The 20,742-nt window shown below is 37.2% G+C and overlaps 1 protein-coding gene across 3 annotated transcripts; it reads left to right on the top strand.

The window, feature by feature from the left end:
* Positions 1-657: 657 nt before the first annotated feature.
* On the top strand, positions 658-17,051 carry stat1b (signal transducer and activator of transcription 1b). 3 transcript variants are annotated; one of them, XM_052147905.1, is made up of 25 exons: positions 665-759; positions 1,067-1,192; positions 2,916-3,043; positions 3,253-3,397; positions 3,484-3,579; positions 3,698-3,787; positions 4,829-4,907; positions 5,207-5,301; positions 7,250-7,401; positions 7,987-8,145; positions 8,387-8,479; positions 8,795-8,854; positions 8,952-8,981; positions 9,132-9,222; positions 9,342-9,380; positions 9,471-9,554; positions 11,117-11,215; positions 11,309-11,444; positions 11,560-11,615; positions 11,908-12,002; positions 12,595-12,734; positions 12,835-13,023; positions 16,021-16,111; positions 16,243-16,304; positions 16,459-17,051. In XM_052147905.1, the coding sequence occupies exons 3-24, from the start codon at positions 2,916-2,918 to the stop codon at positions 16,271-16,273; spliced, it is 2,178 nt and encodes a 725-aa protein (XP_052003865.1). In that variant the 5' UTR covers positions 665-759; positions 1,067-1,192; the 3' UTR covers positions 16,274-16,304; positions 16,459-17,051. The 3 variants fall into 3 exon arrangements, with proteins under 3 accessions (XP_052003864.1, XP_052003865.1, XP_052003866.1); XM_052147904.1 differs by lacking the exon at positions 1,067-1,192 and having other exon boundaries at positions 658-759; positions 16,459-17,050; XM_052147906.1 differs by lacking the exons at positions 665-759; positions 1,067-1,192 and having other exon boundaries at positions 2,917-3,043; positions 3,240-3,397.
* Positions 17,052-20,742: the final 3,691 nt, after the last annotated feature.

Genomic DNA, 20,742 nt, shown 5'->3' on the forward strand with positions numbered 1-20,742 from the left:
ACAACTCTTCAAAATACATCCTGTACATTGGAGTAAAATTAAAAGGAATCAACGCACTCCCAAGTTTCGTTTCTTAGTTTCGTTCCTGCGTCGCCTCTACTCTCGCTTTCTCAGAAAACGCGTGGCCGCCCGCAGGCTGTTCCATCAGTTTCACTTACTCCCTCTACCACAGCATGAACGGCTCTGCTATCAACCTAGGGCATCTGATCGTGTAATCTAACACCGTGTTGCACAGTGGTCAACTGTAACATAGGCCTACTGTTGCAGAGTGCTACTGTCTTTGTGACCTCCACTAAATTTCAACTGATAGTAAAGCTTTAAAGCAATGCATCTTAGCTCATTATCATAATCAAACCCATGCCAAACTGGATTGTATGGTTGCATTCTTTAAGTTGCACTGTTCACATAAGTTTCTGTTTTTTCATCAGTTGCACTTCTGAAATCATTGTGACAATGGTCAAGGGAGGGATGCATTTACCCAGAACAGCCGTTCAAAAATGGGCGTGGTTTTAAACACGCACCCAGAGATGATTAGCTGTCATCTGCGAGCTACTTAAATATTATAAATACATAGTTTCGATTGGCTCAGAATGCCAAAGTGGGCTGTAACCCGCGTCAATAGGTCATGTTTTACAATTTTGGGGTCATTTGGGAGAATAAAAGTCTGAAGTTGGAGAAGAGACAGTTTAGTCTGTGCTTAGCTTTCCTCCTCAGCCTGAGAAATACTTTTGTGTCTTGAGTCCTCTTCTTTTGTGAAAGGTAATTTTCTGTTATGCTGGTAGTTTTAGAACTCTAATTTCCAATAGAAATTCACAACAGGATTGTTGGCACTGACAATTGAAAGATTTAGTCATTATAACGTAAATGTCTGATCAAATGTAATATTATCTTATGGTGTTTGCTCATGTTAAAAGCTAAGGAATAAACAGAACAAGAATGCTATTTAATGCAGTTTGCTATATGTTTGTAATGAAATGACATATATTTCAAGACATTTAGGGCCTACAGTTGAAAATAATGTGTATGTCAAATATGGTATTAATGACACGGAAATAATTTAATTTAGGCATGCTTAGTGTTGACGGGATGGGCGCCTGCAGGATTTAATCTGAGGGTAGGCCTACGCACAAAAATCTGCCAAGAGGTGTGCACGGGCCTTAAGTGAAACCCGACCCGAACCCTATACCGTGTGGTGGGTGTTACTGACTTACCGTTTACAATTGGTGCAGAACAATCTGGAACAATATGAAACAATGCAACAGTTCCCTCTATGCAGCCAGAACTTCAGATTTTTTTAATCTTCGTGACAACTGTGCTAAAAACTATCTAGACGCAGCGCAAAGAATGAAACAGAGCAGTCCAGCGCGAGACGCTGAAGAAAAAGCGAGACGCGGTGTAGATGTCAAAGACATTCGTCCAGCAAGTGTTAAAACAATAAGAAAACAGAACTGTGGTGTGCAAAAACACGTTCGGTGTGAACGGCTCCTAACTATATATTTTTTTAGTATTATATAAATAAGATATGCATTTGACAACAGAAATATATAGAAAGGGAGACAATAACACAAAATAAGTAAACAACTGAAAAGAAAAAGCCAAGAATGAAAGAAAACATAAAATTGCCATAAGAATATTTAAATAAATATTTTGTACAGCTCTCAAATACTCCATTTTTAATGCTTTCTTGTTGAAAGAGTCTCTAACATTGTCAATGTACATCTTGATTTCACTTAACAAAACCATAAAGTTGGGTTTTACGCTGATACGTTTTGATTTATGGATATGCAATTTGGCTATAATTATGATAAGATTATCTAAAGCTTTAGGCAAGACTTAACCAGTCGGTCGTAAACTCTCCGTAAAGTAGCCTAATGCGTAGTCTCATAATATGATCATGCTGAAGAAGTAAGTGCATACATATATGATGATATTGGCATTTATATATGATAAATGGAATAAAAACGCAGACTCGTTTAAAGATATCAATGAGCTCATGTTTTGTTTGACAGGCTTCAGCCCTTTATCCATTACTTCTGGTCGTCGGAGGCTTCCGTAAATATTTAGTTTATACCGGTTAGCCTATACCTAAATTTAAAGGGGCAACGCTCAAATATTTAGTAGTGTGTACATTTTGACTTAGTGCCCAGTTACTCTACAACTAGGCTAAGTTGTAACATATAGGTATAGCTGGTGCAACCAGCCCCTGGTGTCTCGAGCAAGCGCGGCGCTAGGGGTTGGTTTACCGGGCTTAAGCCCCGGATCTTTCAGCAAAAGCCCCAAATGTTTTTATAACCGTTTACTAATCACCGAGTTTTCATGCGCGTACTAAAAATTCTTCTCAGTGAGCGTCAAACAGTTTCTTCATTCACCCTTGACAATAACCGCCCAATCAGACAAGAAGTAGCCTGCAAATTGACATGTAAACTGACCAATCCTTGATAATAAGTTACAAAAGATCCAACCAATGAGATTAGAAATTTTGGATGCAATTACCTTGGAGTAAATATTTCTCAGGTCATTCGGTGCGCTCACAGAGTGTACGGCCATATGCTGCACGCGCCACTTGCCCTGTTATGTCTTGATCTGCCATAGACAATTTCAATACGACTAATTATCTGACTGAATAGTATCAATTTATATGAATAGGATGTTTTAGGATAATCAAACATCTTGAACCAATTTGCCATTATTTTAATAGGTCAGCACAGATTTACAATAATTATAATAATAGTTTATTTTTTATGTTTATTAACCTTTTATATTGCTATTGCATTTTTATTTAGTTTATTTTATTTATTCTAACTCATTGCCTGGTAAGCACAAAATACAATACTGAGTGAGATATGTCAACACAGACAGGAAGTTGTCATTAAAGGCTCATGTGAAATAACGGATTGCATGTTTCTGCTAACTAGATGACACTGTGGCAACAGCTGCAGCTGCTGGACTCTTGGTATTTAGAGCAAGTGGACCAGCTTTACAATGACTTTTTCCCTATGGAAATTCGTCAGTATCTCAGTCAATGGATTGAGGGTCATGACTGGTGAGATTTGATCTGCATTAACCTTTTACCCCCTTTTGGATGAGAATTGAATCATTTATTTTAAAATGTAATATAATTTCTGCATCACTTATATTTTAAAAGAAATAAATACAGTCATAAACATAACATATTTTCTATTCTTTTCTATAAGAATTTCTGCATCAGCGCTTTAAATCCTAATTTCTTTGACACCCAGTTGTTGGTTGCAGGGAATCGGTTGCAAGTAATGAGTCCTTGGCAACCCTGCGCTTCCATGAGCTCCTAAATGAACTAGATGAGCAGTACAGCCGTTTCAGCCTGGGAAACAACTTCCTGTTGCAACATAATATACGCAAAATCAAGCGCAGCGTACAGGTGCACAATTTCTCCCTGCACTGTTTTTCTAACATTATTAATTCCAAGATAAATTCTGACTCCAAAAAATATCCGTCTCCCATTAGGAGCACTTCCAGGAAGATCCTGTTCACATGGCTATGATCATATCCAACACTCTGAACGAAGAGAGAAAAATACTGGAAATTGCAGTTAATACTCAAGTAAGACATTCCTTATTGAGTCACATTGACGCATCCTGCTGGCATTTAAAACAGACTTTTACTAAGTGCTTTTGTTTTCATTAGTCTACGTTATTTACACACCTGATTTTGTGTTCAGGGTCAATCTAACTCCTCACAGGGGGGTATTATGATGGAACAACACAATGACTTGGACAATAAGGTCAACAATTTGAAGAAGAGCGTGCAGGTAAACCATCTTAATGAATAATACAGTTTTAGGTTCGAGAGAAAAGAGGTTAGCAATAGTTTCTCTAGACATTTCACCTACTTATTTTCTACATACAGGAATAGAATCCTGCATAAGAGCTGTAACCAAAAAAAAAAAGGAAATAATGTTATAGTTGCCTGAACAATAGATTTTCAGGATCACCTTCACTTTCAAAATTTGAGTTGCATATTGATTTTGATATCACTATACTGCTTTTCCTTAATTACACTGTGTAACAATAAAAAAAAAAATCCTGGGTTGTAAGTGTTATTTCCTAATTGTAAGTAGGAAGTATAACTATAGAACTTGGCTATTATTCCCCACAAACTTTGCTTTTGTGACAAGGACAGTGATATTTTGAAATGTACCTATTTACAATGAGAAAACAGGCGAATTTGTGTCTATTCGTTCACATAAAGTCCGAAATAAATTCAAGGAGATCATGGGAGTGTACGCGGCGGAGCAAGGCGGGCACTTCCATCAGGATATACTGGACTTTGAATTGACAGTATAACGAGAACATGATGGGAGACTACATTTGGGGGCTGATTCGTGAAAGTGATTTACAGTACAAACGTAAATAAAAAAAAAAGTACTCACTTCTATATCTTTTGCAGTCATTTTTGTATTACTTTAGTATAAATACATGTTCATTTGGATTCATATGTTGTTTTTTTCGGACTACATGTGAAAGTTTTTTGGGACTATATGTGCCCGTTTTCTCATTGGAAATAGGTACATTACAAAATATCACTGACCTGGTCACAAAAGCAAAGATTGTGGGGAATAATAGCCATTTTTTTCTACTTTTGAGTAATAAACAATTAGGAAATAACACTTACTGCCCAGGATCAAACATTGTGTTACACAGTGTTACTGTTATCATATGGATCTGATGTGCTCTTTTGGATCTGCTTTAAACAACCAAACAGAATTTCCTTTTTTTACCTTGAATTAGGCCAAGACAGATCTTTAACTTACATTTTGTTTTAACTGACCGCAATTTGTATTTTCTTTCAGCAAACAGAAAATGACATTCAGATCCTGGAGGATGTGCAAGATGAGTATGACTTTAAGAGAAAGACCTTGCAGAGTCGAGGTAAGTATTCTGCAATTCTTTACTGTAAGGAAAGTGTATTAGGGTGAATTATGGTTATCTGGGGCATTTTGTAAGTCTGTATTAGCATTACCATGTTCTAGCTGGGTCGCATGATGTAGCATAGTCTCATTTGTTGATCTAAAGTGTTGGGGTGACAATCACAGTAATTTGCATTGCATTTAAAAATGTACAGATGAGTTCTATGCAATCAATTACAAATGAGAGTGTATAACAATCCTGGATAAAAATAAATACATATAAATGAAAAAACTGCCATGAATGTTTTGTTATATTTTCAGTGGAGGTTGAAATGAATGCCAAGATAACTAAAGAGATCCAGCAGGAGGAAATGGTTATTAGACAATTGTTTATTGGTCTGAATATAAAAAGAGAGGTAGGTCAAAACCTTTGGCTAACAGATTATGTAAAGTTATGACATCTCTAATACATATAAATCAGGTGGGGTTTATTTGGGCTATAGCTCTTCTGATAACATTAGGCGTTTCCTCAATATCATGTGGTCAGTGGACTCTGGTCGATGCCATCTCACTTGATGCTGAAAAGGCGTTTGATGTGGTAGAATGGGATTATCTTTTTAAGATTTTGGAAATGTATGGGTTCGGGAGTACATTTATTGGTTGGATTAAGTTACTTTACAGACACTCTGTAGCAGCGGTACAAACAATTGATTAAATTCAGATTTTCTTATCTGGATAGAGACACCCGGCAGGGTTGCCCTCTTTTCTCATTATTATTCTGTCTTGCCCTGGAACCATTAGCAGCCACGATAAGAAAGAAGGTTGATTTTTCCAGGGGTGACGGCAGGAGGCATGGCGCATAAGCTTCTGCTTTATGCAGATTATATTTTATTATTTGTCTCTGACCCTACTAGATCTATGCCTTGCTTCCACAGAATTATTAATTTATTTTCCAAGTTCTCAGGATACAAAGTCAATTGGTCTAAATCTGAAGCTTTGGCTCTGGCAGCGTACCGTCCAGTAACTGTTTTCCAGCCAGGCTCCTGCCAGTGGCCCAAACAGGGCATTTAGTATTTGGGGATTTTATTCCCAGCAAATTTGTCTGATTTAATTTGTGTTAATTTTGACCCTTTAATAAAATATTTTTATCATCGTTTTTATTGATCATTTGGGAAGGTTAATGTTATTAAAATGAATTGTATTGCAAAATGTAACTACCTGCTACTGTCTCTGCCTGTAGATGTCCCCCTCTCTTATTTCAAGCAATTTGACAGCATAGCGAAGTCCTTCATTTGGAATGATAAGCGTCCCAGATTGCATTTCAATAAACTACATAGGCCGATTGACAAAGGTGGGCTAGGCCTACCCAAGATTTTGTTTTATTACTATGCGTCCAGTCTGAGACATTTGGCTCGTTGGTCACTTCAACCTGAGAGAGCCCCTCCATGGTTTGGTATTAAACAGGAAGTTCTTGCCTCTATTTCACCATTGCAAAGCCTCTCTATCAAACTAATCAGAGAAGTTAAGTTGCACTCCGTATGGACAAAAGTGTCCAGAATGTTTAAATCAGACATTTATTTAAATGTTGGCTTGAGCATATGGCAGAACCCAAGTTTGAGTATTGTAAGTCCCCTTTCTGCTGGTCAGAGGGGATTGTGGGGTGGGGTTACTACTGTACACTCGGTGACCTATATGAGATAGGAGTGTTGAGATCGTTTGAAAATTTGGTTCAACATTTTAGGATCCCCAGATCTCAATCCCAAATTGAAATCTCAAATTGAAATGTTGATTGTATGTATATATATATATATATATATATATATATATATATGTATATGTAGGTCATGATAAAATACACTTGCTCATAGCTATATGTGGTGCACAGTTTTCTTGTTTGGCATGTATATCTCTTCAGCAACATTCCTTATAGTTAAATATTACATATAGAGTGGATGGATTTATGAAGTATATGAATATACATTTTTTTTCAAATTGCACTCAAATAGACAAGTTCTATATCAAATGAAATCTCCTGTCCCATGCCAGCTGATGCTAGTTCAAATCCTCTGAGCTGACTGAGAAGGACTGGTTACACTAGGATAGTAGTCACGGGTTCTACACACACTTTGAACATTTGACAATGAGAAAGTGCCAATATTGTTCTTAGTATAGCTATTGTTTTATCATTTCAAACTTAACACATCTTTTGTGAATGCATTGCTTGAAAACTGTGCTTGTGTTTTCTTTCTATAAAATAAATACCACTTAGTTATTTTGTTTTTATCTAACATGATAACACTCCTGCAGTTTTAAGAGTGGCTAAAGTTTCGAAATACCTTTTGAGGCCGCTGTATATGTGTGTAGGTGGTGATAAAAGAAATAGCTAATGTACTGACTCTAGCAGAGCAGATCCAGCACACACTCATATCAGATGAAGTACCTGAGTGGAAACAACGGCAACAAATGGCTTTAATTGGAGGACCGCCCAACGCTTGCCTGGACCAACTGCAGAGATGGTGAGTACCTCAAGGGAGTGCTGTTTATACCTACTGAACCCAGAACTGTCATAAAGCTCTTAAGTGTGTGAACTTCTAGAATGCAGTTGTTACTCCTTTAAAGCTAAAGTGTGTAATTTCTGTGCTACTAGCACCACCGAACGGAATTGCAAAAATTTACTTTGTTTTCAAACAGTTTTCTTAATTACCCCCTCCATCTGCCATTGACCTAACAAACTGATAGTTCCGCCATTGGTTGGGTCTATGTTGTCGTGTCAGTATGGAGGGGTCCCTCGAACCAAACTTTATTACAGGGATATATTAACAACCGGCTAATATAAACCAATTAGCCATGGGGCCCGTGGCTGCTGGGGGGCCGCCAGCTCCCATGAGGGGCCTCATTCACGGTATCCTCCACCCAATTCACCCCGTCAACATTTGGCCCTTACTTATTATTGTCTGTCTCTGCATATTAAGCTAGGATAGGAGAAGTGTGTTAAGTATTTTAACACAGAAAAAGAGATAACTGATGGAGTTGATGTGTATGTGGGAATTGGCACAGCTAATGTACTATATTAATCAGGTAATGCCTGAATTGTGCTACAGGTTCACTGTGGTGGCAGAATGTTTGCAGCAGATCCGTCAGCAGCTGAAGAAAGTGCAAGAACTGGTGCAAAAATTCACCTACGACAATGACCCACTAACTCTTGGCAAGAGTCAGCTGGATGAACAGGCCCTTTCTCTCTTCAAAAACTTCATATTAAAGTGAGATATAACACTCACTATATAACATTATATCATTCCCTCCTTTACATTTTGGCTTTATATTCAAAGCCCAAGTTGAATAAAGAAAAAGGGTTGGTAAGTTTCTGGCAATCTTGATTAGAGTGGGAGCATTTTTGGGTTTAAAAGTTCACATCGGGACTTTGATTATAATTTGTGGTATACGTCACTTTTGATGTTTCATAGACTTTAACAGGATGAATGCGGTTGTGGTGTCTTTCAGTTCCCTTGTGGTGGAGAGACAGCCGTGCATGCCCACACACCCACAGAGACCCTTGGTAATAAAAACGGGAGTGCAATTTACAGTTAAGATCAGGTAGGTTCCTTTGACGTTTCCATCATTAAGTTTTTCAGACACTATAATGCAGTGTCGCTCAGAGGAAAACTGCTCCATTTTTTTATTTTTATTTGAGGTTTAGCGCCTTTGTAGACTCTGTAACTCTACGATATCAGTCTTTGCTGTCTAAGAGGCGAGTGCTGTTGGATGTGTTGCTAAGTGGTACACAGATAACAGCAATACATCCTGCAGTGATAAATACTAATTAATTCTACACCTCTAATTCATAATTAAAATGTCTTTTAATATTTTTTCAGGTAAAACCCATTTCATTTATTTTCTATCATTTTGTAGATCACTAGTCAAACTGTCTGAATTGAACTGTCAACTCAAAGTAAAAGTCTCCATTGACAAGTAAGTAAAAAGACCTACCTACCTATCGACTCTCAGTATGTGTGTCCATATATACTACATACTATATATGTATTAATATGAATTTTTTCTCTTGTAGAGATTTAACAGAGAGGGACACATTGAAAGGGTGTGTAACATTTCACATAGAAACTAAGCACAAAGGCATTATTCATTACAACAATATCATGTTTTGAATTACATACTGTAGAGCCTTTAACATTTTTATACATGTCACCGTCCATCAAGTGATGCAGTTGTCTGTTGTGTAATGTCCTAGAACCAGGATATTCACCATTTTAGGGACGGCTTCTAAAATGATGAACTTAGAGGAATCCAGTGGATGCCTAGCAGCAGAATTCCGTCATTTGGTATGACGTGAAAAATGCAGGACAAAACAGATAAGGCACAGAAATGACAGCACATAATAAATACATGATAATGTCTAATTGTCAATTTAATGTTACTTCTTTCCCTCTGATTTCCACAGCAATTAAAAGAGAAGAAAATTAGCAAGAGAACCAATGAGGTAGGGATAAAAAAAATTAACAGTCACATAAAATGATGAAATCCTTAAGGAATTGTTTGTTGTTAGTAATTTTGTTTTCTTTTATTACAGACTCCCCTCATAATTTCTGAAGAGTTGCACTTAATTAGCTTTGAAACTCAGTTTGTTCAGCAGGAACTATCTATTGATTTATCGGTAAAGTGACTAATTTTGTAGAGAAATCTAAAATATAGAATTTCTTAAAGTGGAACCAAACTAATCAGGGTTGACCAAAATTCTGAATTTCAATCCATGTGTTAGAATTTGAATTGAATTGGCCATGCCCCACAGGATGTTGAATTGGAATTTGAAATGACAGGAAGAGGAATTTACTGACTTGGAATTGAAAGAAATTCAACAAATTGTGTTGGTTCAACAAGAGTTAACTTCTTAATTGTTCCTTTTAAACCTGCTTCATGCAGTTTGGCTAAATTGATATGTGAAGTAACAGAGGAAAATTGCTGCCATCTAGAGGAGTGAACTTAGTGGAATAACCTAACTTTTGTCCATAAACCCAAAGTTAATACATTTAGTTAATACACTCTGCATGTTATCTTCATACTGCAAAATAAAATGCATTATTACAAACTACAATTACAGCAGTTCAGTCATGACAACTTTCGGAAAGATTTAGCATGTTAATGTGTGTATTTCATATTTGTAGGATTTTGATCTTGGTGGACTAGATATGCTACTCTGCTGGTGCTGCTGCAGAGCAAATGCAGAGACTTGCTGTTCTTAGAAAAAAACATATACATATTGAGTTAGCATATGGACATGCTGATGCAGCTAAACAATTAGACAAAATGATAAACTGACTACATCAAGCATGTATGACATGCTGCTGCACAAATAGTCATTACAAACAATCCCAAAAATATCTATCACCAAGACTTATGTACTGCTGCTGCTCTGAAGAGCCATGTGCACTGAGTGTATTCTAGCTAGGTGTACCTTGGCAACTGGCCAAATGGCACAACGTTAATTAACTACATTTCGATGTGTGCCCCGGCCTCCTTGTTGAAAATCTTAAACAGCTAGTGACCTAATTCATAATGTGTATCTGAACCAGAAAAAGCCCAGAGCTTATTTAACTAGTGACTTAGACTAGCTATGTGTGTATTTATATAATCTAATAACTATTAATAGCAATGCGTGCTAGCCAGATTTGGCTAAGATGAACTTGTTAAAGACGCGCTTCTACATGTCATGACCAAAAGCAGACCTTACCATAGTTGATAGAAGAAAAGCCCCAGCAATCACCTGAGCAAATAGCATTTTCAGTGAAAAATTCTTGCATCGTGCTGCAGTGAAACCGGCTTAACTGCAAAATGGCAATTTAAATGTTAGACAAAGAGAGATGCAAGTTGATTGGTTACCCGAATACATGTCAAAAGACCAAAGATCATACACCAGGGGAGACGATTTGGTTAACATTTTGCATGTAAGTGATCAGATTGGTTAACAGATAAAAAGTTCAAAGACCTATCAGCTTAGGCCACATAGTTACATAAAGTTCTTTGAATTTAATTACATTTAAATGGTACTTCCATATATTCAAATGACAATTCTGCATTCTGTTTGCTAACTCAATTCAAATGTAAATATTTGATTGGAATTTAAAAGGCATCCTTAATCAAATTCTGAATAAAGCAGAACCCTGAGATCTATTGCATTTAACTACGTTTCACTATTAACATTTTATTGTGTTAAAACAGATCACATCACTGCCTATTGTGGTGATCTCTCATGTGAATCAATTACCTACTGCTTGGGCATCCATCCTGTGGTACAACATGCTTTGCAGTGAACCCCAAGTAAGGCTGTTTTTCATCATTGTTGTATCCAGAAAAAAAATTTTCTTCCCAATTTATGTTGCCTTTTTTCCCCTCTCGTTGTCTCATTCTCAGAATCTGGAATTCTTCTTGAATCCACCACCAGTGAAATGGGGGCTGCTATCAAAGGTTATCAGTTATCAATTTTCTTCTGTCACCAAACGAGTGCTGAACTCTGAGCAGCTCAGAATGCTGGCCAACAAACTTCTTGGTAAGCTTTTCTTCCTACTGTATATCACCGCTAGAAACAGTTTAGAGTAAATGTTCATAGTTAAACGCATTGCACCATTTGAAAATGTTGTTTTGGAACTCGCATCTCTTTTCAGGTTGTGAAGCCCAAAGTGACCCTGAGGGACTCATCTTTTGGAATACATTTTGCAAGGTGGGTTTATAGAAATGACCGAAACAAAAACAGGAAAGTTGCTTTCGCTTTCTTTAGCAAACACTTCTGTTCGTTTTTGCTGTCATCACATAATTAACTGGTTGAAACCAAACCACAAAGAGCAGACATGACTATAATAGGCCCTAAGTTTGGCAAAACAGTCGGGCCCTCACTACTCAACGCTGTGATGCTGTGAGATGTGAAATATGGTAACTTGATAAAAGACAAGGTACAGCAAGGCTATTGCATATCCTTTAGCCTGAGCTCATCAAATTAATGTGTTTTCACTTAGATGTCGCCTAATGAGAGGGGTGTACCTTTCTGGCAGTGGATAGATGGCATTTTGGACCTTATTAAAAGACACTTGCTTAACATCTGGAACGATGGGTAAGTAATACTTAGTTGCAGACACAGGAACAAATAATGATCTGTCTGCTATATTAGAATCTGTTATCATTTTAGATGTGTAGATCAGCTGTTGTTTGTTCATTGTACCGATAATTCTGTAAAGTTTCCTAGAAATACTAAAAATAAATAATAATAAATAAAAATACATTTAACTGATTTTAAATGAGCCAATTCCAACTTTTATGTCAACATGACCCTATTGATCTTATTGTAAGATTTTTTAACAATGCACACTATTACAATGAAAAAAAGTCTCTCAAAACTTAATAACTTGCTCTGTTTTTGGTTGACATTTCCTAGACCTAAATTGGTTAATATTAACCAATAGCCAAATAACTACTTGGGCATTATTTTAGGCTAATGTTGCAGAAGGCAATGCAGTCTTTTTAAAATGTTGACATTTCATGTTGACTTTAAGGTCAAACAAGACTTCTTGTTCATTCTTGTTCTCTGAAGCTGTGTAGAGATGTACAGTGTTGCCACAAAATTAATAACACTGGCATTAGTTAAACATTTTATATCAAATGGGACATAAATCAAGGTTTTCACTCTCGTTCTCACTCATATTCAGGTACATTATGGGTTTTTTGAGTAAAGAGCAAGAAAAGGCTTTGCTAAAAGACAAACTCCCAGGCACTTTCCTTCTGCGCTTCAGTGAAACCTGTCGAGATGGAGGAATCACCATCACATGGGTGGAGCACTCACAGAATGGTGCGTGTTGGTTTGAATTGGAATGCTAGATGAAAAGAAACACAAAAACAGTATCTTGCTGTATTCCTTACGAGAGTATCATAATGTGCGTGAAATACAGGTAAACCTAAGATGCATTCGGTGAAGCCCTACACCAGGTCAGATCTGGTGACCATCTCTTTACCGAACATCATCCGTGACTATCACCTCACCTCTGCAGAGAAGGTTCCAGTGAACCCCCTCATCTATCTTTATCCAGACATCCCAAGGGACGTCGCCTTTGGTCGTTACTATACCAGCCCCTCTGATGGTAGATACTCCTTTACAATTATGTTTATACACACAGTAGATCCCTTTTATATGATTGTTGATCTGACAGTTGATTCAATCGCTTGAACTGACTTGCAAGTAAACAAACAAACAAATAAACAAAGGATAAGATTTAAGTATATAACTGAAACAATAATTCTAGAAGTAGGTCTACATCCTGCTCCAAAAGAGTATGATGTATATCTTATGAGTGCCACAAAAATGAATTATGCAGTGTAATACAATGTATCACATTGCAATTTCAGTGCACCCTATAGCTGGCACATTTCTCTTCTGTGATTCTAATATTTTCTTATATGTTGGATATCCTGTTTGTATGGATTGTGAATGTTGAAGTACAATCAGAACAATTGAGAAGGTAAAACATTTAAGCCTGCTGGGAGTTGGGACCTATCCATGTGTAAATATGTTTTGATGAACATAAACTCAGCAAAAAAAGAAACTTCCCTTTTTCAGGACACTGTATTTGAAATAATTTTTTTTACAAATACAAATAACTTTACAGATCTTTATTGCAAAGTGTTTAAAGAATGTTTTCCAGTCATTATGACACTAACAGCTTATGGATGGTAGGCAATTGAGGTCACAGTTATAAAACTTAGGACACTAAAGTGACCTTTCTACTGACTCTGAAAAACACCAAAAGAAAGATGCCCATGGTCCCTACTCAACTGCGTGAACGTGCCTTTGAGGCATGACGCATGAGGACTGCAGATGTGGCCAAGGCAATAAATTGCAATGTCCGTACTGTGAGACGCCTAAGACAGCACTACAGGGAGACAGGAAGGACAGCTGATTGTCCTCGCACAGACCACTTGTAACAACACCTGCACAGGATCGGTACTTCCGAATATAACGGATACAGTTATGGCAACAACTACTGCCCAAGTTACACCAGGAATGAACAATCCCTCCATCAGTGCTCAGACTGTCTGCAATAGGTTGAGAGAGGCTGGACTGAGGGCTTTTAGGCCTGTTTTAAGGCAGGTCCTTACCAGACATCACCAGCAACAACGTCGCCTATGGGCACAAACCCACCTTCGCTGGACTGGCAAAAGGTGCTCTTCATTGACGAGTCCTGGTTTTGTCTCACCAGGGGTGATGGCCGGACTCGCATTTATCATTGAAGGAATGAGCGTTACACCAAGGCCTGTAATCTGGAGCGGGATTTATTTGGAGGTTGAGGGTCCGTCGTGGTCTGGGGCGGTGTGTCACAGCATCATCGGACTGAGCTTGTTGTCATTGCAGGTAATCTCAAACCTGTGCATTTTAGAGAAAACATCATCCTCCCTCATGTGGTACCCTTCCTGTAGTGCTCATCCTGACATGACCCTCCAGCATGACAATGCCACCAGCCATACTGCTCATTCTGTGCATGACTTCCTGCAAGACAGGAATGTCAGTGTTCTGCCATGGCCAGCGAAGAGCCCAGATATCATTCCCATTGAGCACGTCTTGGACCTGTTGGTTCAGAGAGTGAGCAGAACTTGCAAGTGTCTTGGTGGAAGAGTGGGGTAACATCTCACAGCAAGAACTGGCAAATCTGGTGCAGTCCATGAGGAGGAGATGCACTGCAGCACTTAATTCAGCTGGTGGCCACAACAGATACTGACTGTTACTTGTGATTTTGACCCCCCTCCTTTGTATAGGGACACATTATTCCATTTCTGTAAGTGAAACTTGTTCAGTTTATGTCTTAGTTGTTAGCTGTAGCTTAATCTTTTTATGTTCATACAAATATTTTCACGTTAAGTTTGCTGAAAATAAAAGCAGTTGAAAGTGAGGAAGTTTCTTCTTTGCGGAGTTTAGATGTTTTTACAGCAAGCATATAGTAGACAATCTTAGGATGAGATTTTCACCTAAAACTTTAGTGACCGGTGAAGAAATCTTTGCATTTGTTTTATGGGATTTTTGATATCCCTGCAATGTGTTATAATGGTTTAATGTTATTTTACCCCTTTTTTATTTATTTTTGTTTTACATAAAATAGCTCTAATAATAATAATAATTAAAACATTTTTTTAAAGAAAATTTCAAGCAAATGCCTTAGGCATGCTGCATGCATTTTGCCATATTGCAACTCTGTGTGGAGCTAGAACAATGACTAAAGTATTTAATTCTAAAGATGTGACAGACTCAAATACTAAAGTCATTGTTCTTGCTCAAATATTTCTTAAAAATATATAAATATTTTCTTGAATTAAATGAAGAATTCTTTAATTAACTGGTGCATTAATACACTTGAAACTCCTACAAACCAAAATTCTAGATCATTCAGAATCATTATCATGTGTTCTTCAATATGATCAAGTATTGTCACTAAAGCCTAGCTTATCCACACTGTTGTCTATTGGAAGTAGTGTTGTCTATTGCACTCTTACACTTTCTAAAAAAGATTGCCATGTTTATTTTTGTCTGAAAAAATAAGTGAATAATTGAAATAATATATGTGATGACACTATCTATAAAACATTCCCAAGGAGAAAATGCAGAAGTAAAATTCCATTGTGGTACAGGGTGGCCATATGTCAACATTCATGTTTTCTGTAAAACTATGTTGAATCAGTAAATAACACCATCTAATGAACTTGTTTATTAAAGCAATTTGTGGAGAACAAATGGTGACCCTTTTGAGACAAAATCAAATATCATGAGGCTTAAAAACAGCATTAGACTGCCCTTTCATTTCCAACAAAGCAGTATGTTGTAGTTTTTCTGATAGAGAAAGTGAAAGAAAATTCATTGTTGCCATTTGGCTACACTATACCATAAAGGAATATAGAGAAATGTGCCCACCAGTCACAAAGATGCCATTTCACATTTACATATAAAAATGCATTTAACATTTGCAAAAGAACTGCACAATATGTTCATTTGAAAGATGCAAATCCTTGTAAAAGTATAAATACATAATACAAAAAATAGATATCCCTGAGAAATCTGGACTTTTATGGGTTAATATTATTGCATTCCTCAGATCCAGAAGAGATGGAAATAGACAGACCAAAACACACCCCCCGTACTACTGACGAGTATATGGGCAGACGAATGATTCCTGTGTCAGAAGTGTAAGCAATTACTTTTCTTGCAATGACAAAATATAAACCACATGCCAGCAAATTGAGCAACATCAGCAAATATGGTTCATACTGTATCATGGAAATACATTTCTCACACTTGATTTATCCACATTTCTTAGTTCTGGATCAAGACTCCCAAGGCAGTACTAAAACACATCAAGAACACAGGTTGGACACACAGGTACTTCACCCCACTGAGCAACCTAATTTAAATCTAAAGGACAATGATTCTGTTCTAAAAATACTGTATATCAAACATATATTACACTAATGTGCAATGGACATGACTGATGATATCCAAAATATTTACCAAGGTTCCCTTTGTGCCATATTAGGATTTCAGCTCTATTCACCACCTTTCAGAGGCGGAGCCATGATTCTCACTGTTAAAGAAGAGAAGACATTTCCTGTTAAAACTTTTTAATCCTATACTATCTTTGTTGTTTACATTCAAATGTAAAAATATGTTTACAACAAACCTGCATTTTGTTACTAAGAATTAATTTTAATAATTATTTTGTTGTGAATTTGTGTGCTGCAAAAGTGGATACATACAAAAACTCTGAAATTCTGCTTCTGTGAAGTCATTTGTTTGCAAAAAGAAGATCATCCATCTTGTGAAGCACTTATTTATAACTGCACATCAAAATATATTTATAAATGTATACCACTGTCTTAATTAAACATGTTCAAACCACTGGATTTACACAGCAAGATACATTCTAATAGAAATCATTTTGCAATAGACCTCAACCTGCATTGTACAGTCAGAGATACCATTTCAAATCCAATTTGAAATGGTATCTATTCTAATTTGTATCTATTCTTTACCATTGGACAATGTTATATAATGTGCAGTTCCAATAAAAGCTTTTAAATGTGTGTATTCATTTAGTTTGCATATTTTTCAGTAGTACTTAAAGTGTACTTCAGACTTCCCCAGGAGGCAAAATTGCAATCCAATAAATGGCGCAGTTTGTTATCCCATCGGCGCATTTTGTTATCCATCTTTCATTCAGCTGTTAATTACAATGGTAAGTCATGGGGACACAAATGGTCTGAGAATGAGGCAATCAAATATTTCAGTATTTTTTAGGAAATGCTGTGCATTTATACAGTACAAAAACAAAACAAAAAAAACAATACAGAGCAGGTGGCACAGCTGTAAATACCTATAGAATTGAGATCTGGGGATCCCAAAATGTTAAACCAAATCTTCTAAAGATCTCAATACTTCATTCTCATATAGGTCACCAAGTGTAGTAACCCCCATCACAATCCAGTCTGACCAGCACAAAGGGGACTTATTAATACATAATTTAGGGTTCCACCATATGCTTATTTCGGACATTTAAATAAATATCCGAATTAAACACTTTTATCCATCTTTAGAGCAAATGCGAAGTGTACCTTATACTCTCCAATTAGTTTGATAGAAAGGCTTTGCAAATAGGGGTAAGAAATTCCTGTCCAATACAAAAACAGGGAGGGGCTCTCTCAGATGGAAGCGACCAATGAGCCAAATGTCTGAGACTGAATGCATAATAATAAAACAAAATCTTGCGTAGGCCTTGCCCACATTTGTCAATCGGCCTATGTAACTTACTGAAGTGTAATCTGTGTCATTTAACATTCCAAATGAAGGACTTTGCTATGCTATCAAATTGCTTGAAATAAGAGAGGGGGACAGTAGCAGGTAGTTACATTTTGGAATACAATTAATTTTAATAACATTAACCTTCCCAATCAGAGATAAATGTAATGAAGCCCATCTGTCCACATGGCTCAAAACCTTTTTATTAAGGGGTCAAATGAACCCAAACTAAATCATACTGCTGGGTATAAAATGCCCAAATTCGGGACACTGGAAGGCGCCCAGCTGGAAAGCCGTTTCTGGGCAGAATGCTGTCTTAGCCAAATCCGGAGAACTTAGAAAAGGAATTAATAATTCTGTGGAGGCAAGACATAGATCTAGTAGGGTCGGAGACTAATAATAAAATATAATCTGTGTAAAGCAGAAGTTTATGCGCCATACCTCCTGCCGTCACCCCTGGAAAATCCTCCTCCTTTCTTATCGTGGCTGCTAATGATTCCAGTACAAGACAGAACAATAAGTGGCAAAGAGGGCAACCCTGTTGGGTGCCCCTGTTCAAAGTAAAATAATCTGAAATTAATAAATTTGTTAGTACCGCTGCTACCGGGTGTCTATAAAGTAACTTAATTCATCCAATAAAAGTTCTCCCCAACCCATATATTTCCAAAATCTTAAAAAGATAATCCCATTCTACCATATCAAACGCCTTTTCAGCATCAAGTGAGATGGCAGCGGCCGGAGTCCACTGACCACATGATATTGCGGAAACACCTAATGTTATCCAAAGAGCTAACTGCCCCGAATAAACCCCACCTGATTTATATGTATAAGAGATGTCATAACTTTACTTAACCAGTTAGCCAGAATTTTGGACTACATTTTTACATCTAGCTGGATCAGGGAAATTGGATGGTAACTATTACACACGCTTGGATCTTTGTCCTTTTTAACCCTCTATGGTACCGTGTTCTACAGAACAAAGATTCAATCCAAAAAGTGGTATCACCGAGTGGTCTTCTACATGTTTGATCTGACTGTTGTTGAGGCCTGGCTCCTCTACCGGAGAGACAGCAGTGACTGTGACATCCCCCCAAAGGGTGTGTGCAGCCTTGCAAAATTCAAAGCTGAAGTTGCAGCATGTCTCTCTATGGAGAGGAAGGCCTTGAAGAGAAGGGGGAGACCATCACAGCACAGTGAGGAAGAACAGCCTGAAAAGCATCCAAAAACCCCTGTAGAACCACGACCATCAACGCTAGTTCGCTTTGATCAGACAAGGGTTATGCAAATACCCAGGATGTTCAGACATTGTAAAAGTGCAGTGCTCAAAATGTGCTACCTATCTGTGTTTTTCTGTTGAGAGGAATTGCTTCATCAACTTTCACAAGCGGTGAGGTACCATTTGTGAGGAAGGACATTTTGTGTGTATGTGCATGCTTGTAAGGATAAGGTGTATATTAGGATAAGCTTATGGTGATTTTTTTTATTGTTTTATCTTGAAACAACACTGATTGTAATGTTTTGAAATGATAAATTGATGATATGATTACTTACCACGATGGTACAATGTTGCTTGAGAGCAACAGCTCAATATGAAATGTTACTTTTTATAAAATATGAAATGTTTAATACATCTGAAACTAGATAAACCTGTTTGTTCAAGTGTTTAAAGAAATTGATGTTTCAATAAATATATTTTTTCTGCATGAAAATGACAAATGTTTCAATTTGTCTATTGTGATACAATGTTGCCTTGAGGCAACAAACTTAATAAATAAATACATTTCAAAATAATGAAAATGTTTATTGATATTGTTATAGTGTCCAATTTTAAGCAGGAAAAGCATCACAAATATTTTTTTCCTCATTGATATCATATTGTGTACCATAGAGGGTTAAGAATCAGACTGATCCGGGCTTGTGTCAAAGTTGGGGGATGTTTTCCATTCTTTAATGATTCCGTATAAACTTATAACAAAAGTGGAGCGAATTCTGTAGCATAAGATCTAAAAAATTCAGCAGCAATACCATCTGGCCCTGGAGCCTTTCCTGTGGGTAAGGCCTTTATTACCTCGTCAAGCTCCTCCAAGTTTATCTCAGAATCAAGAGAGTGTTTTTGCTCAATGGCCGAGGTAAATATTTCACTGAGGGAATGGTAGAAAAAGACTCTCTCTGCTTTATGTATCTAGCCAAAAGCTTCCCTGCTTTGTCCCACGAGTATGACTGTCTTGCCCTGAATAGCCAAAACTCCACCTTCCACGACAAAATAGTATTATATCTGTATTTCAATCGGGTCAATTCTCTGAGGCCATCAGACGACAATCAGCGCTTCAGCTCTGCCTCGGCACTTTTAATATTCCCTTCCAACTCTACAAGTTCTTGTGCTTTGGATGTTTTGGTGAATGATGCATACTGTATGATCCGACCCCTACGAACTGCCTTAAGTGCCTCCCAAGCCATGCCCACAATGGATACAGAGGACCAGTTGGTCTCCATATAAACATTAATTTCAGCCTTTAACACTTGTTGAAGTTCAGGATTTTGCAAAAGGGATACAATAAAGCACCACCTATATGATTTATTTTTCTCTGTATGTGGCAACACCTCTAAACACACCAGTGCAGGAAGATGTTTCCAATTGAGCAATCAACAAAAGTTTTTACACATCCTGTGAAGTGTCAATGTTGCTCTACGGGGCTTGCACACTTTTGCTTCACTATGAGAAGATAAGTTTATAAGATTAAAGTCCCTGTAATGTATATAATGACAAGACCACATGTGGTTGAACTGAACTGCTTTACTTCTGTCTGTGCTATATCAACACAATAACGCATTTGCGCCTCACAGTGTTCACTCCAATACTGCAACATAAGCATATACACAATATACTGTACATGACATCCCCCCCCCCTTTTTACATTAATATAAACTAGTAAATGCTTACAATATAAGACGTAAATAACATAAACAACTAACTTCAGTTATTCTCAAGACTTATTTACAGTATTGACAATATTGACATTTACCT

This window comes from Xyrauchen texanus, chromosome 18 (genome assembly GCF_025860055.1).
Source record: "Xyrauchen texanus isolate HMW12.3.18 chromosome 18, RBS_HiC_50CHRs, whole genome shotgun sequence".
In the NCBI taxonomy this organism is placed as follows: Eukaryota; Metazoa; Chordata; class Actinopteri; order Cypriniformes; family Catostomidae; genus Xyrauchen; species Xyrauchen texanus.

Bases quoted from the DNA above. Each gene is read 5' to 3' on its own strand.
- stat1b (XM_052147904.1), top strand. From the start codon at position 2,916: ATGACACTGTGGCAACAGCTGCAGCTGCTGGACTCTTGGTATTTAGAG. The intron at 3,580-3,697 runs GTAAGACATTCC...TTTTGTGTTCAG, and splicing joins AAATTGCAGTTAATACTCAA to GGTCAATCTAACTCCTCACA. The intron at 8,855-8,951 runs GTAAGTAAAAAG...TTTCTCTTGTAG, and splicing joins GTAAAAGTCTCCATTGACAA to AGATTTAACAGAGAGGGACA.